The sequence below is a fragment of the Toxotes jaculatrix genome, chromosome 8 (genome assembly GCF_017976425.1).
Source record: "Toxotes jaculatrix isolate fToxJac2 chromosome 8, fToxJac2.pri, whole genome shotgun sequence".
Lineage (NCBI taxonomy): Eukaryota > Metazoa > Chordata > Actinopteri > Toxotidae > Toxotes > Toxotes jaculatrix.
In genome coordinates, this window is record NC_054401.1 from 6,554,280 (window position 1) to 6,572,845 (window position 18,566).

The 18,566-nt window shown below is 39.0% G+C and overlaps 1 protein-coding gene across 2 annotated transcripts in view; it reads left to right on the plus strand.

Annotated features, from left to right (window-relative positions):
- The window catches only part of LOC121185886 (mannosyl-oligosaccharide 1,2-alpha-mannosidase IA), a 166,300-nt gene that overhangs the window by 60,197 nt on the left and 87,537 nt on the right, over positions 1 to 18,566 (plus strand). For both annotated transcript variants that reach the window (XM_041044380.1, XM_041044382.1), the window contains exon 2: positions 12,859 to 12,955. In XM_041044380.1, the coding sequence (XP_040900314.1) occupies positions 12,859 to 12,955 (97 nt within the window). The remainder of the gene's footprint in view (positions 1 to 12,858; positions 12,956 to 18,566) is intronic.

Genomic DNA, 18,566 nt, shown 5'->3' on the forward strand with positions numbered 1-18,566 from the left:
TGTGGCTGTGTAATAGATGTTACCTGAGGGGCCAGGAGGCGATGCGATTGGTGTTTCTAAGGGTGTGGGTTTCACTGTAGGGAAGACGGACAAAATCCTCGGGCTCCAAATCTGTGTTAATGATTGACTACATTTAGCTTCTGTGCTGTCTATTTATAATACAAGTTTGTGATTTAATTGTTCTCCAGCTGAATAGCACTTTGCCTTTTGGTTACGAGCTCTCCCCACCTGAAGACATCTGGACATGATGTTGTGTAGCTTGATAGAACAACATCAGGGCCTGGCTCACATATGATCGCTATTCCATAAGAAGTGGATCAATAGCTTAGCACATAAGTGTTTCTGTCACACCAATAACATGGCCTTTTGCTTGCAGCGTTAGAGGGCCTCACATAAATGTCTGAGAGAGCCCTTGGCCATTTTTGTAGAGCTGATCACAGTATTTCTCAGATACAATAACGTCTGATGTGGTAAATCTCTTTTTTTCCCCTCCAGGTTTGTGTTTCAAAAAATGGTACCACAGACGTAAGTGATCAAAATAATAATCCCCTGTAGGCTTTACAAAGGACTTTAAAGCTTTTACATCACACCAGTGATGCAATTTGTTGTCCAGCGCTAAAAAATATATGCAGTTATAGCAATGTTTTCTGCTTTGGTTCAAAAACAGGCACAGACGTTGTAGATGTTGACAATGGAAATACAAAGATTAAATTGAACATATGAGTTTCTCAAGCAGAATTTAAAACTTTTCTCTAAGCCTAGGCAGTGTAATTAGATCAGTGCTATTTTTGACAGTAACTTATAAAAGATTTTTTGAATTGCTTTCTCTGCAGTGCTTCAGATTTGATTTTTCTTCTTATTCCCTCTGATTTTATTCTACTGCGTGGTCATTTTGCTTCGCAGATAATTTTGGAATCTGTCAGAGTGGAGAAAAAAATCTAATTCTCAGATTCATTCCTTCTTCCTGAAAAGTGTAATTATGCAAAAATGTGCATAAAAAGTTAGTTTCACTCTAAAAGTAATGCACTAATGTTGATGATACCCAGCTTCACAGGCAGTCTTAAGTCATGAAGACTCGTGTAATTTTTGAATAAGAATTTGGTGGTCAAAAGTCAAGGTCACTTTGATATCACAAAACACGTTTTTGGGCAATTCATATGCTAATTCTGATAAAATATGGCTGTTACTCCATTCAGTAGAAATGGCTGTCAGTGAGCACAACATCAGACTTGTCTGAATCACATTGCATGTTAAAAGGAGCTATGCACTCTACTGAACATGACAAGCTCTTACATTTTTGTAAGATTCCTCCTTGAGTGAAGACCTGTATTAGAGTTCCAGTTTGCAGCTGCTGCAGCTCACTCGTTCTGACCTTAATCTGTAATATACATATTCTCTGAATGATCCTGTTTCTATAGGCAGATGTTAGCAGGTCAGACGTCACTGTGTGTTGCTTGAAAATTCCAAAGAGATCTATTGATGTGTTAATGTTGTCGTGATCCGCTCAGAAGCTTATGCGTCCATTGTTTTTAATTGAAGATGATATTTTGGGGATTTACTGGATGTGTGTGGAGGCAGGGAGATGCTTAATCTGCTGTGTGTGAATATGGCAGAGGATAAGGAAGTGGAGGGTTTATTGTGTGAGTATTGAAATTGGCTCTTTTCTGAGTTGGGATTTCATTAAAGTGAGAAAATAGGGCTGTCAAACAGTTCTGCCAAGGTGACTGATGTCTCCCTGCTACCTCAAAGGAAGAGAAAAGGAATGTATAACTTTCCTCAACCTGCGTTCATAGCTCAGCAAAAATGCATCGTGCATTTTAACTTGCTGGTGCCTGAAAGTGATAATAAATTAAAGAACTGTTCCTCCAAGAGGTTATTCTGCTTATCTGTACATGTAGTGTCTGCAGGCCCAGTTATTAAATTAGAATTTAGGAGGTCTGCTGGTTTCTATTTTCCTGCTAATGGAAGGCAAAGCTCTGCTGTTTCATCCATTTTATTAAGTGCCTCTTTTATGATTTATATAAGGACAGTAAAGCATTGCTGGTGGTTTGTTGTTTCTGTTCAGAAAACAAGCAGCAGACATTTTTTTTGTTTGGAAAATAATGAATTGCAGCGATGAATAATCTCATTTCTCATTAATTTTATCTTATAGGCCAGCATCGTAACCAATCAAATTAAGCAACAACACAAACTTTTGGTATGCAAATCGAGTCTTATCAACAGAAATGTAATGAATATATTGGTTTCATTGCCTTTTTCTGTGGAAATGCCATTTTCAGGCGAAAACATGCAAGGCTAATTCACCACTAACAACATTTGGTATCCAAATATTTTTTTCAGCTCTGAGAATTTAAGATGAAAGCTGTTGCGAGGCCAATATACTCATGACATCTTTGAGTTCAAAGGCTTGCCTCAGTGTTTGAAGAGTCATACGGGAAAAGGAAGGTGTTTCAAAGCTACCAGACTGTAGGGGAAGGGTTCAGTGGAATTTGAAAGATGGTCTGAGGCTCTGGCAGAGTGATAAGCCATTAGTGAATGTGTTTTGTGAAAGTTTTTTTTACACTTATGACTTATTATTAATGCTTTACTGTACGGGTTTTTCATTTCTGCTGCTCCTGTCAGCCAGTGTGAACTGTAGGAATTAAATTTGTATTATTTACTGCACAAACTTGACTGTGAAAGTCTGTTTTTAGATCAGAGTCAGTAAGAAAAATTCCTCTATATTAATAGTTACCAGCGAAAGACATAGGAAATAACTAATATTGGGCATTTTTTGCTTGAAAAATGACTGAAATGATTAATCAATTATTGAAATCGATTAACCAGTTATCATAATAGTTGCCAGTTCATTTTCTTTCAATCGACTAAATGTTGTAGTCCTAATGTCAAATTCCTGAAACAGATGAGTCTGGATTTGCTAATAGCAATTCTGCTTTCTTTGGTATTTGTTGGCTAAAAATTGTTTTGACAAGGAAGGCTACTGCTCATGGACTATTTTATTAGTCGCCTTGACAGTGGTGCTCAGTTGATTCCTGGTTACGCATATAAATTCCCATACCAACAAATCAGTGAGAAGGTCAGGACTGATTCTGCTGCTTCCTTCTGCAGCAGTAGCAGGTGAACCAGTCCGCTGTCTGAAGAGTTTTCTCTGACCTAATGTACCAGTGCTGCAGTCTTGCAAAATGTCATGGTGGTCAGCTAACCACAGGAAAACACACAGTAATGCCTGACATTCTTCAACAATGCCAAATATTTTGAGTAGATAGTGTGATTTTTTTTTCCCCCTCACAGTCTAACACATACACTGAGCTCTGATTAGTCCTTTGAGTAAAATGGCAAAAACACACATTTGTCATTTGCACACTGTGATGGTTGGTTGGTTTTTCCTATCAGGTTGCAGACTGAAAATGAAATTAATCTGAGAATGACACCTGGGAAGGTTGACACGATAAAAACAGGTCAGCGGTCTCACTTCATCAGAAATGAACTTCTTTTGTAAAAACCCAGCTCTCCTCATCTTACCTTGATAAATCTATTAATGGTGCTCCCTTTTTCTCTCCCTGGTGCATTTGAGCAAGACCTGATCTACTTGTCTTATCTTTGTCTCAAAATAACTTCTGGTGAAACTCTTCCTCCATTTGCTTGAGCCACTTAAATGACGTACAGTGGCATTGTTAGAAGTTTTCTACAGGGGGACATTGCGGATTCATTTCTAATAAGCAGAGTGGGTTCACCATCATGATCCTCACACACACAGTGTGGTTCCCAGAGAGGAACCCTTTTCCCAGGCAGCCCACTGAAATTGGCAATTTCTTACAGACAAATTACTTCTCACTCCTCTGTATGTCCTTCTTTCACAGCCCTCTCCCCTTTTTCCCTTTATCATCCTCTATACTGTTTCTAATGATACTGTAAAATCCCTTTAATGGTTTGTATTTACTTTCACTAACCACTCATTTTTCGCACCATCTGTGCAATTTCATTACTAGCTTGTTTTGGGTCTTTTTTTTTTTTTTGGGCAGAGTTGCTGTTAGCTAGAAGGGTGAGGGGGAAGGACAGCAGGTTCAGTGTTTTCTGTAGAATTTTGTGGTGTACAATATTCGTTGTGAAAGTTCCTATTACTCCACTAAGTTAGAGACCACTTGGTTCTCCACTCCTTCAGATTCCATCAACTTTTTTTTCAGGGTCTATTGATTGGGTCGGCTTGACGATCCAAGGAAAGTGAAGGGTTGGAAAACTGTTTGACTGGAGCCGTGAGAGCTCTTGTGCAGAGAAACATCGCTTTGGAAAGTAAAGTGCTGAATACTTGGAAGAAAGAGCAGCTCGGTTAAAACAAGTGTTAATCCGGTGTTTCAGTCAAGTTGTCAGTCTAAACAGTGTCAGCTGTTGAGGCTCTGAGAATGCAGACGTTTACTTTACAGTGTGTGACAGGAGGTCATCTCAGGGTTCACATCGCCAGCACGGTTAGAACAGCCTAAGCCCACCTGATAGGGGAGAATCTATAAGGCACACATCAAAAAACGGGAATGGACAGCTGACTTGACAGTTTCTGTACCTTAAATGTTGATGTATGTGCTGTGAATCTGCCGCATTGTCTGTCAGTCTCTGCACCATTCAGAAAAGTCCCGAAATGTTAAATAGGATTCTGATTTTGGCTTCCTTGAGGGTGGTCTTAAAGCCTTTGTTAGCTCTGTTCACAACTCTATTGTCACTTCTCTTTTCCTCCTCATTGCTCACCATCAGCAGGCTCTACTGGGGCCATTTAGCATGTTAATACTCCAGGTCTACCTTCCTAACAATTCAAGACCCAAGTACAGGCATTTTAATAGGCTCCTTGTGGCGATTCTCTCTCTCTTGGCATGAATCTTTCATGGCGCTTTGGAACTTGCAATCCACCGGTGGGAGACGCTCAGGAGACGACTTGGCACAGGCCACATATCTCTCCTAATGATCGGTTTTGGAGAGAGCGGCGGGGACACCTGCCAGAGAGAGAGAGGGATACAGGCAAATACGTATGGGCACATTTTGTACAGATGACAGGGTGAATTTACATTGTGAAGCCCAGCATCGATTTGCATTTAATTAGGATAAAAGTTATATATGTAATTAGACAGTTATGTAATTTTATAAAAATTGATATCAGTTGTTGGCTTGAAAATAACACATCAGAAAATCACACTGGATAAACACCATGGAAGGTGTTATCTGCAAAAATTGAAGGTCTGACGCTTACAGCTCAAATCCAAATCCATTTGTCCAAATTGTGTGTCTTGCAGGTGGGTGTAAGCATTTTTAGGTGGACCAAGCCTTGCTGACTCAGTTATTCTTAATTACAAGGAAGGACTATGAGGACATATTCTAATTAGTAATCTGCTGTGATTTTGGCGTACACTTGCTTTGCATACTTGGTAGCTTTTGTGAATACTCTGATGACTAAACAATGATTTTTTTTTTTTTTTTGAAACAAAGAAAGCGTTATTTCAAGACATTAACTAGTGTTTTTTCAACACCTGTTCTGCTCCGCTAACACTATAATTCACTAATTATAAGATATGATCAGCGGATGTTGATCCCAGACATTCATTAATTCCATGCATGAATGATCTGGAGCTCAGTGCTGCCTGGCTGTCCAACTTTGGCTCTTGTTTTGGGACTCGCTTGTAATGGACCACAGTGTTGTGCTGACTCAGGATGAGACCTTACTGGCCTTCAAAGACCTACAAGGCTCTGTCACCGCTCACCATAAATGTGGTTTTAATAGGCAGGAAATGGCTGTGCTCCAGAGCAGCTCTGTGTGTGTGTGTGTGTGTGTGTGTGTGTGTGTGTGTGTGTGCGGGGGGGGGGGGGGGGGGGTTAAGGTGGGAGTTAAGGTGGGAAGTTCAGGGGGAAACAGTGGGGGAAAGCTGATTCTGTGTTTTCCCTGCCAAAGGTCCCCTCAGTTTCAGGTGATGACACAGCACCTCGTTAACGCAGAAGTGTCTCGGGGCTGCCGTGCCAGGGTGCTGGGGTGATTTATTATCCATGATCCACCCAAAGCCGCCACATATTAGAACCAAATATAACAACTGCATTACAAAACATGCAGGGTGGGAAAGTGGCGAGCGGTTTGAGCCATGCTTTATTTATGTTTAGAGGATCCTTGTTCGTGTTGTATGAAATGATCACTGTGTTCCTTCAGTGTTTTGAGAAGAGACAAAGCGTTCTACAATGAGTTTGGGATTTCATAGATTGAATGGGTTCCCTTAATTGTTAGGACAATTAGGACACAAGTTGTGTCTGCACCGACATCTCATCAGTCAGTCCTCAGCTCTTCCTTCCCTGGATTTGAATTGTATTTAGGATGACGAGTGATGTTTTGGTCATGAGGATGGAAAAGTGGAAACTTGTTGTATGGAGAGGGGGATGCGTCTGGTCTCATACCACATGTTGTTTGATGGATGCTGTTGTCCAAAGTGCCAGACAGAACCACACGTTTGTACATTTTCAACATGGATGATCCCAGTAGGAATCGTACTCCTGACCCTGGAAGGCGTATTGGTATGCTGTGTGGACACTGAGCTATCCTCAGTTGCCTTTTTTAAAGCTATAACACATCAGAAACCAGAAAGTCTGCAATATTTCTTGAGGGTTTCATTTCATATTATCAGCTTCAATTCCACATCTCTTTCAGCATCTATCTTTTTCTGACAAAAATCTCCAGTTTTGTTGTTAAATTAAAAACAAACATATCTCAAGCTTTCTGCAAGTGAGGCTGTGGGTCTACACAATGTGGGTTTGCTTGGTTTGGATGCAGCTTAATTAACAAGCTGCAGCATATTTCGTGTTATCTTTGACAGCAGTAGAAAAGGTGTAGGGTTACATAATGTTGAGAATTTGTGGTCTTAATTATTTTTGTCTTGTTTGGCTGTTGGCACATAGAGATAGTCCAACACTGCCAACTTCTTGACCTCTGCAACCTACACTGTACTTTCCAGCATTTAATTAGGAGGCTTTTCTTATTCCTATTTAATTTTTTTTTTTGCATTATGTTTAAAAACATAAATGATATGCGCCATGATATGTCCATATCTGATATGTGTCTTTCTGTGTAAAACATTTTCTATCGTTATATCAGGAATGTACTGTGCTGTGAGTTCCCGCAGCAGGCTTCTTTGAAGAAACCCACACAGCTACAGATCATGGTGATATCAGGGGATGGGGACTGAAGATCTGAAGATCTGTTCTAATTAGTTGTCCAGAATAAGCTACAAATTGTGCAGCTCATGAGTTAATCTCTGTGTATCTATCTCTCCCAAGCCACGTGGGGGCTACTGAGTCCAAACCCAGCTGTCAGAACCATGTTTACAGTGAAGCAGTGTAGTGATCTTCACTGGTGGTGCTCTCACTTCAGCCCACACTGTTAGCTAATTAGCTATAACCACAGTGAATGTGAATTCTCATGGCAGTCTACCACAGCTAGACTTCAGTAAATTCAGCTATTTTCTGTTTTTTTTACTGTAAAAGATATATTCTGCTTGTATGAAAAGTAGCTGTTAGCCAGTGTGTCCACACTTTTCAGCAGATTCATCAAAGCTGCAGCTTCTGAAAAACCAGTGCAGCTCCTATACAGAGTAGTTTTGATTTAAAACCAAAGATTGTCATCACAGGAACCCCATCCTGAGCGACCATTGGAAAAAAATTTACTATGGCATTTCTTCCCAGGGAACAGTTTCTTGGTAAGACCAAAATGCAAAGCGGCAGAGGCATCTATTCTTTTGGAATAAACCCATGGGAAAATCCACCATGCTTATGGTTATGGCAGTAATTTCATTTTGTTTTGTGGTTACTGTGGATTGCCGTTGGTCAGATTATTAAGATATTAGCACAGCCCTACCATTCAGAAGACTTATCACTCTATCTAAACTCGAGATTCAGACCTTTCCCTGCAGCAACATCTCATTACACCATCTCTTCGTCTGTAACAGTGCTTTTGGTTGAGTTGCTTGTTATCTGTTTAGTTTTTTGTTTTTTCACATTGCTGCCTCAGAGAAACCTTAGTTCAGATTGTCTCTGCTGTGTGCCAGATGGTTCTTTGCCTCTGCGTCATCCTTTGAAATTGTTGAACATGGGCCTTGTTGGATAAATCTCATCTTTACAGCAATGGATAAAATGAGCTTTAAAAGACCCTCTAGTGACCGTGCTGCCTGTTACTGTAAATCCAAATTTACCAAAGTGGTTTGAACTCACCCGAAAAGTGACCAACTGCCCTCCAGCTTTAGATCCTCAACCTCTTGCCAACAACAGTCCTTTTGAAATCCCTTTTTCCCCTTGTTCTTTCATAACATTATAGACATGACTCACAAATTTACATATCAGCCTCCTCCCAGTCATTGGCAATCTGTGATTATGCACCTTTGGAGAGTTTCAGTTTGTGCTAATAGGAGATAGCAGATGTGCATCCAACACTGAGAAACACAGAGAATGGGTGATTATAACCTTGAGTGTTGAAAACACACTTATCCAACAAAGAGAAACACCTTGTCCTTAGAATGTGTAAAAGGCAGATCCACACATTCAGACAAACATAATGGGTTCAAATTATATAACCATACATTCTTTCATGCAAGTCCTTCTTGCAACCTTCCCATGATTGTAAAGATTGTACCATTGTCTGAAACACTTGTAGGTGATATATATATATAGTTAGTTAGTTGCTTTGTACATTGTGACACATGAGATTTTTAAGGATTCAGTTATTCAGTGTTGACACAACAGATGATCAAGGTCATGTTTCCTGCAGAGGAAACCCTGTTGACCACCGCAGGGTCCATGCTTGCCAGGATAGAGAGGACCAGCACTGTGATAATTGTACCCTCTTGTGGTGTCATTTCCTTTTATGACTGCACAGGAAAACATGGTAGATTTCCAGATGAGTATAGCAAAGCATAGGTCTTTTTACTCGTTTTAGAGAGTAGACATGGACAGATTTCATTTGTAGTTCTGGGAGGGGACACATATGCAACAGCTTGTGTCACATTCATGATCTGATTGATGCTGTATGACCAGCAGTGCATGACCTCTGATCTGTAGTCTTGGTATTGGCACGTTGTATCTCTGTTCAGTCCCTGATTCCTTTTAATCACTGGCTCTGTGTTCAGTCATTGATCTCCTCTGTCCAACAACCAGCCAATTAGTTTAACTAAAAAACGGTCAGTGTCATGTCAGATCATGTCCATGTCTGCTTTCTGTGCCCCTGGTAACGAATCATTCATCCGTTTGCTCTCTTCAAGAAGCAGCTTTGGGGGTGGCATGCTCGGCTACGGCTGCAACTATTGATTGGCTCTGTGTGTGTTGTGGTGATGGGTTGTTACACCAGCAAGCCTACGGCTGTATGACCCCGGTCCTCCCACACTTTGACCCTGCACAGCACACAACAGCAGGGATCTGAAAACACAATGCCAGATATCCGTTTCCCTCCAGTGGAATGAAACATCTTCAGTGTGTCATGGTAGGAAACTGAGCCAAGCGTTCCTCTCACTCTGTGGAGTGTGAGTTTGATCGTGTCTGCAGTTTGACACAAAAACAAAGCTTTTACTAGTAGTAGACTTGTAGAGCATGGAAATCTCTTTGTCGTGATATTGTGTTTGACAACGTGTTATGAAATAGAATTAATCATCCCAATTATTTGTTTATAAAAATGTAACAAAATAGTAAGAAATGCCCATCAAAATTTTGTCACAGCCCAAGGTGACATCCTCAAAATGTTTGTTTTTGTCTGATCAGCATGTTAAAACCTTGGGGGAAAAAAAATTCCCCAAGGGACCTCCCAAAGGGATCAATAAAGTATATTCTATTCTATTCTATTCTATTCTAACCTAAAGGGTTTCAGGTTACCATAATATAAAACAGGGAAATTTAGCAAATCCTCACATTCAAGAAGCTACACCCAATGATTATTTAGCATTTTCCCTCGTATAAAGGCCATTAATTAATGAGCATGTTTTTGTCAGTGAATTTGTTGTCTCTTTGATCAACTAATTGATCGATCAGATAACTGTTTCAGTACTATACTAGCATTGTAATTTGTTGAACAGTTAATATACACTGAGGTGCCAGGGTTTTTTTTTAGGTATAGTACACCTGTATGGTTAAATGTTTCTGCACTTGTAGTTAGTGCAGTCAGTAGTAAATCAAATTACCAATTTGTTGGTTCAAAGAAGAAGAAAGTTAACTGAAAACAGGTTTGATTGATGATTTATTAGGCTAAATGTGAAAAATGTACTGGTTTCAGCTTTTCAAATGCCCTGATTTGCTATTTTTAATCATTATAAACTGACTACCCTTGGATTCTTGAAAACAAGCAATTAGAAGACGTCATATATAAATATATTTTTTTCTTTTGTGGGGTTTTATAGATTAACCAAAAAATATATATATTGATAGATTAATTACTTTTGAAATTAATCATTAGTTTCAGAACCATCTGCAGTAAATAAATCTCTCAGCGTATTTTAGCATAAGGTCATATCTGATTAAGCTTGAAATTTTACATTTTCTATGCCTACAGTTGTGCAGTTTGAACACACCATCTGCCTGTTGACTATTTTCCCCCAAATTTATTTGATGATGGTTGTAAAATGCTGCCTCCCTTGCAGGTTCCATCATGCCATTTGATCATTTTTTTTTGCAGAGGTGGTATGACATTCAGTTTTTAACATCCTTCAAAAGAAACGGAGAGGGACATGGAGTTCTAACATTTACCAAATCCCATGTTTTGTGCAAACATTTTTTCCTGTTACTTTTGTTAAAGCTGCCGGAGGAGCAAGACAGGCTGGTATTATAAAAGATGGAGCGTGTTTCAAATAAAACTTGAGACATTTGCTGGTTTTCATTCTGCGAGGCAGAACGTTCTGTCAGGACACAGTCAGACTGGCAGTGGCTATTTCTGTTCTTTCAACACTTTCTGAAGAAAAATTATTACGTTTGTGAACATATTTCCACCACAAGATTCATTGGTTCTGTTCCCTTAAATCATATTTTGTGCTTGTTTTTCACATTCTGTGAGATTACACCTATAAACATGGTTAGTGTTTCTTTCAAAAAAAAAAAAAGTTTGAAATGCTGCATCCTTAGGTTTGATGCCATACTTGAGATATATAAAAGCAACAAAAGAAAGAATACAGATTGTGTTTTTTCTTCTGCTCTCCCAATGTTTTAGAACATATTGCTGTCATGTGTCGTGCAGCATAAATGTCAAATCACAAATTAAACTGGCACATTAGCCTCAAAATAATTTAATGGCACATAATTCACCTGTAATCATATCTCAGCTCCATGACCCATAATCTGTGTTTTCATGAACTTGAAGTACATTGAACATTTATTTGAACGAAGAGTCTTTTATGAAAACTGAGGTTGTTTTTAGTGTGAGAAATGGCTGGAGCTGTGTCTTCTCTGAGGTGTCTGTAATGAGCTTTTTAGGGTGAGAGGATTTTAAGCTGGAGGCCTTGTCAGAGGTAATCGGATTCATGTTGTCTGTTTCTCACAGGCTTATCTAAGCCCACCTCTGGAGAGCGAGGAGTCTCTTGTAGTATTGATAATAGAGATGACATTGTGTTACTGTGAAATCCAGAGAGGGGACAAATCAAATTCTGGTCTCTCTGGACAATTGAATTTGTCCAGAGTACTTGATTCAAGTATACACGTATACTTGCAGCTGGATTAGCTTTCTTTTTAGTTTATTTCAGTGCATTGTTCACACGCGTCATGATATCTCTTTGCTGATATGAATTTCTCATTTCTTTGAAAAGAAATTAGGATACTCAGCTTCCAAAGTATTTAAAGCAGCTACATCATAAGGAAATATGGCTGATGTAACCACTGCATGCACTCTGTTGTCAAACATGAAAAATGCAAATGTCAAGGTAAAGAATGAAGGAGAGCATCGTTTGTATGTCATCTTACACAATACAATACAACACAAGGTCCAGCCTCTCTGAGCAGCAAACACATGGCTGTTGGCTTGTTTTAGTTTTTGTACAGGTTTCAGGGGAAAGAGGTTTCCTCCACTGAGAGCGCTAGGTAGGAAAGCATTATAGGATCATTATATTAAATAAAATTTATATGTAAATCAGCACATAATGTAATTTTCTGATGTTTAGCAGCTTAGGTTACGCTGCTTCCTGACTGAGTGACCTAAAGTTGACTCTTGAAGGTTACAGTTCTGTAGGAAAGCTGTATCCACTTGATGATGTTTACAACCAACAAAAAGTGAAAATGAACTAGATTATTGCCTGAAACCATGTATTCTGGATATTCATGAATTTATTAGATTAATATAAATCAACTTCCCCTTACATGCTGCTAAGTTAATTGTAACTGTGTCGCTGCAGGCGAAGATGCATCACTCAAGTTTCACTCGGCTTTTCAGCTTTTCTTCCTCCCTCATTTGCTTATCTTGCTCTTTCTCTTGTCGTGTTTATTTTTATTTATTTTCTTTTAACTGAATCAAAGACAGGTTCCTTCTTCTTTACAAATCATATCCAGATCTCTGTTTTTCAACAGCAGTTGGGGAGGAGTGCAGAGCATCAATTTCACAAACACCTCCTTCTCTAAGTTGTGTTCTTATCTATTAAACTTGCTTTTCATCTACTGACATCCTTCAGTCTTTAATTTAGCGAGAGGTGTAGCTGCAGGGAAAGTGTCAATCTTATTGTTTATGTGTGATAATTGCATGCTTGTCCTTAATCCTGTCCTGATCAATAAGCTATCATTCCCTCTGCCGTGAGCTATGCCGATTTAATTATGTCTGGGTTTGGAGGTGTGTTGCCTTCCTATCAGTCCACTGACCAGTATGTCTGTCCTCTGTTTTTGTTGCAGATGATGAAGTTTGCCTGGGACAACTACAAGCGCTACGCTTGGGGCAAGAATGAGCTCCGGCCTTTGACGAGAAACGGGCATATTGGCAACATGTTTGGTGAGTGTTAGCATTTTGCTTAAGGTTCAGAAGGCCAAAAAGGTTATCAAACATTTTTTTCTTAGACCTCTTGACCTCATATCTGTAACGTTTCGTGCTCAAACTGCACTACGAGAGAATAAAACTGAACAGGAAGTTTGCAGAAAAATATTTTCACAGTGTGAAGTGGAAGAACAAGCTGCTCATTTCATGCAGTTTTTAGGTGAGTGATTTCTCTCTACCATAGACCAGCCTCAAAACTACGGATTTGATGGTAAGAATTTTGTATTGACAAATTGGAATTCCTTTGTTATAAGTAGACATCTCAGCTCAATGGCAACAACCATTTCTTAGTTTGAATGGACTGCCACAGCTTTTTTCAAAAAACCCTGACAGGCTCACAAGACTTTCACTGGAAACATGGAAGATGCCAAGAGCACGTTTAGTGGAGCTGCAGTTTGTGAATATTTGAGAAAATCTAGCATGAGGCTGAGGATCAAACTGACATTAAAGAAGCTTCTTCCATTAGTATGAATGGAAGGAAGTTGGGTTTCTTTTTTCTTTGGAAAAAGATATGGGTGTCATTAAACATATAACCATATATTTCATATATCACAAGGAGATTAATCTAGCCAAGTGAGGAAAAACAAACAGTGCAGGCAGCTCTTCCAGCCGCATTTAAACCAACACTGACACTCAGTTCTGCTTGCAATAAGGACATGGGAGAAGTGATATTAATCCTTTATTTTAGATGTGTGTACTATGCTGTGTTGCACATAAAGTTGATGTTTTCTTTCAGAGAAGAGCTATAGGGAAGCAGTGTGGTGGACACTAAGGTGGTTAGCTGCATATGGTGTCCTACTTGCAGCCAGTTTAATTTATATATTCTCTAAATTATTAATTATCTGTGTTTTGCCCTTTGTGTTGGGCTCTAAAAAAGGTTATTTTGCCCCATTTGGCTCTGTTGGCTTACTGCATACACTTATTTTGATATATTTTTTTCTTGTAGGTTTTCTTTTGAGAAACTAGTCCTTTCATCACTCAAGCTTGATAATAATTGAACTCTCAGGGAGGCAAAAACCAGAATTTGGATATGAATAGTTTGTTTTGTTTTTTTAGTCTCTACAGCCCTACTCAAACAAATCATTACGAAATGAAATTTAAAAAAAATACTTCAACTCTTTATCTGTTTTTAGCTGTCAGATGAAATGTGACAGGTAGCACCTGTTTGCACTTCAGTGAGCTTTTGTCACCATATCATATCTTTCTTACCTTTCACTCAGCACGGGAAACCTCACAACCTGCCAGGGATGTCACAGTTTCCAACAGCCTCTAATTGGAGCCGGATCCGGAGGGGTCCTCAGGTCCTCTGCAGTGGAGCATATCAGTCACTTACCACTGCTGAGCCAGAGGGAAATCCCACAATAAAGCCCTTAATAAAAGGCGGATCAGCTCTTAATAAGACTTGGATGGTACTGTCTGACTTGGTACTGTCTTCCATACCTGAGGTCTCCCTCCGTCACATCTGTAGGGATTCTGGATTATTAAGGCAATGATGCAAACTCTCTTGAAATAGTTAGTGTTCTCTTTCCTGCTGCCATTCCCCCGAGCTTGCCGAGTTCATAGTTAAGAGGAGCCCCTTTGAAGCACCATCCTTAAATCATGTGATAGGTGAAATATTTCAAAGCAACCAAGCCAGGATTATTTTCTGATGAAACAACCAAAAAAAATCATACAAAGCCAGATTTTTGCCTGAAGTTTGGAGCAGCTTTTTGAAAGTCAGAGCATCTAAGATATTGTTCCATGTAAGGTTTTTGTGTGTCTTTTTTCTTTTGTGGTTATAGCTTAATAAAATAACTTGAAAGCGAATCCATTTGTTCTACCATACCTAATAATCAGGTAGATATACAAAGAATAAGGCATATTCATGCCAATAAAAGAATGTGAGGTTTGTTGAGTTTGAGTTAAAGGAATAATAGAAATGTAGTTTGTCTTCATATATATATCTGTCTCACATTTTGTTTCATCTGTTGTCAGATTCACTTAACAAGAATCAACATCTTCATTTTTACGTTGGTACATTTTTATTGACATTCAATCATCCAGTGCTGACGTCAGTCACCCATCGACAAAAAAAATCTGAGAATAAATTAAATAACAGAAGCCCAAAATACAATAAAGCCACATTGATTTTCCCACTTGCTGTTATTTAATGTAATAAATTTGGTTTATTGAATTGACTTTTCCAGTTTAACCGGGTTGATATTTTGTTGCAGAAAGCCTACTTTGTTGAATGGCCTTTTAATATGTAGTAAGTAGGAGAGATCTGTTCGTTTCACCTCAGGTAATGTCTCAAGATGAGTTATCAAGCCATTTTCTACTTACACTACTTGTGATGTAAGGCATCATTAGGAGGGAATAACAGCCAAGGACATTGGAGGCTAATGGACTGTACCGTTGTCAATATTAAAACTTGAGGGATTATAGAGATGGTGATAGAGTCAGTCGCAGCGATTTGTTTGTGTTAAAGCTGCATTAAGCATTCTCTGTCTGCTGGAGGGCAGAAAGTAGACTCCAAAACAGACTGGCTGCAGTAAGCCTTCACATCAACTCAGGAAATTGTTATGGCTAGCATATTAACATACAGTCACTGTATATTACATACTTATCCAGCACAAATAGCTTGCTTTTTAGCCGTGGTTTGGTCCGTCACAGCTGGATTTACCTATGCCCAAGGGTTTATAACTGTGCCATTGCTGCCTACTGTGTAGATTTGATTTGTAGCTCAGTGTCAGATTTTAGCTGTTGATATCACCACCCAAACACTAGATGGATGCATTGTACATGGTCAGACTGTATTACCCATTAATTATTTTCTTCAACAGTAATTGTTTTTACATTCTTTCATTAACTCTGTGATGTGGAGTGATGATAGGGATATTTGTGGAAATGAGACGAGGAGGGAGTGGTGGGCTGATCTGGCGTCTATGTGATTATAGTTTTGTACATTTGTGCACTACTCAGCTCAATGGTTAGCTCAGTCCAGTTGTCAATACTACACTATTACATGAGTACTCAGTACTGAATCTTGTACGGTTGTGACACTATCACGGTGACAAAATCTGTCTACAGACAGACATCTGAAAATCACCTCAGTGGTTGTTACTACAGTAGGTGTCTCCAGGACCACATTTTGCCATAACAACACACACAATACCAGCCACACACTGTCACGGTGTGGAAAATATTACCTGGTGAGGTGCCAAAGCTGCCTAACACAGCATCCCAGAAAAAAAAAGTTTGATTTGATTTCTTCTGGATGCCGTGTGGCCTCAGAGTGAGCTTCCACAGTATATATCTATTTTCTGTTTTCATGCATTTGTGTTATGAATCAATTTGTAATAGAAAGTGTCTTTTTTTTCCATGGCAGATATCTCACATTGAGGCCACCCTTGTCAAATAATTCTGCTGTCAGGGCCAAAGGTTCCTCATAATGGATAGTGCAGTCCTCAACTTCTGGCAGCTAATTGCCATCTTTATCTGTGCAGTGCAGCTATCCACTAAGCAGTGTACCGTAATGCAGATCTCACCGATATGCAAACCATAAACGCTGGAACAGAATATGCTATATGTCTCTGGCAGCGCGGCAGAGAAATGGTTCACTCTCCAAGTGTGGGGGAAGGGGAACGACTTCCTTCGACTCAATGTGGTTAATCCCATAAGCAAAAATATTTCCATTCTCTGTAATTCAGGCATCATTTTCCTGCTCTCAACCAGCCTTGTTTGCTACACAGTGCATTATCTAAAAGTAGCTAGAGACAGAGGGAGTCAGCGAGAGGAAGAGAGAAAGGGCATCTTGCTAGAGAGTAAATGTCACATTGTGAAGAGTGGTGCGGGAAGCCAGGTATGAAATTGGATGCTGTGTTCTTTAATTTAATCCCCAGAGTAAACAGACATGTGGCAAGATTGGATCTACAGTTAGCGTTGTCGTCAGAAGCTTTTCCATATGCTCAGAGTCACCAGAACATCCCTGCTGCACAACACTCAAAGACGCACAACCCAAACCACTGAAAGGCAGGGCGAGTCATTTTCCCTCCTCACACAGCTTCTCTGGCACACTTTCACTTTACTATAATCTCCCTTTGAGTCTTTCTCTCAACCCCCATTCCTTTCTATTTTTACTGTAATCCCTCTCCTCTTTCCTTTGTCATGACCCTCAAGGCTGAAAGCGGCTTTCTCTTTAATCTTTCCTGTTAACCGTAGTTGGTTCTGATACACTTTTTCTCACATTTTCCTTTTGTCATTTAAAATACAGTATTTCTTTAGAGCTTATTAAAAGTTTCTTTTGCTTAGGGCAATTAGAAAGCAAGAACTGGGCTATTTACACTGCTTTCAGCAATTCTGCCTCCTTGTAAGATAGTGTGGGAGTTCTTACAGTGAGAGCAATTCATGAAAAAGACAAAATATGAGCTGTCATGTTTTTTTCTTGAGGAATAAAAACAAATTTTAGTAAGAATTATATTAGCATATTCTTAAAATTTTTGTTTAAATATTTTTATGGTCGCTGATAGATTATCGTTTTGTTGAAAGGTTAAAGATCAACCAGATGTGACAAGAGCATTTCTCTTGTTTTTTTCTGCTTCCCTTTGATTTCATTAGATTACTTCATATCAAATATTAAATCTCCTGGAGCATTTCGAAATGAAGGAGAACAAGGTGATAAGATCAAGGTCAGATTCTAGTTTAGTGTGATTGAAAACATTTCGATCAACTGCTTTGTCTCCATTTTTTTTTGAGCCTTCTTTGTAAAATGTATTTTCAGCTAAGTATGAGTTCTCCATGACGAGGTTGAATGTTATTATTTTGCGGGGTAAGATTGTAGGGCTAATTGGAGTTCAGTTTTGTTTGTTAACATGTTGACCTCTGTTTTGGAGAAGTTAACCTTGCTTTTGGAGAATATGCTAAAATATGTGGTTTACGCTGTTTGCAATAGGCTGATGTAATGGTGAATTTGTTAACTTGCTGGGTTACTGCAGGGTTTTGTTTTCCATTAACAAATTTCATCAATAAATTCATATTCAACCTTAGAGGCGAAATGAACTGTGACCCAAACTGAATTTGTCTTTGCATAGTTCAGTAGTTATTATATTTATATTTACATGTATAAATAACTTTTAGGATTAACTTCATATCGCATAACTTCAATATTTGGTGCTGAGATTATCATCAGTATTCACCATGACTGACATAAATCCTGAAGGAGAAGGTCAATTAGATGATCTGCAGGATGCCTTGTCTGCTGCTCTTGACTTTCAGCAATAATAAATCTCTAAACTGGAGGTATTTAAATGGATAAACAGCAGTGGGTTTGTCCTATCACTGCAAGTTTACGGGTCTCACTGCAGCTTGAGATTTACAGACGACAATACCCACAAAAAAAAAAACAAAGACTCCAGTGATAATTCTCTGTAGGTTCAATGTTACAAGCAACTGCGTTCATGTTGTCGTTTGTTATACATTTTTATAACAATATTGATTATAGCTGCTGTAAGAATGAAAGCTGTGGTGGAAGATGATGAGTATAAACCTTTTCAGTTTGACCAGTTCAGTTTTTTCTCTTCTTACATAGCTT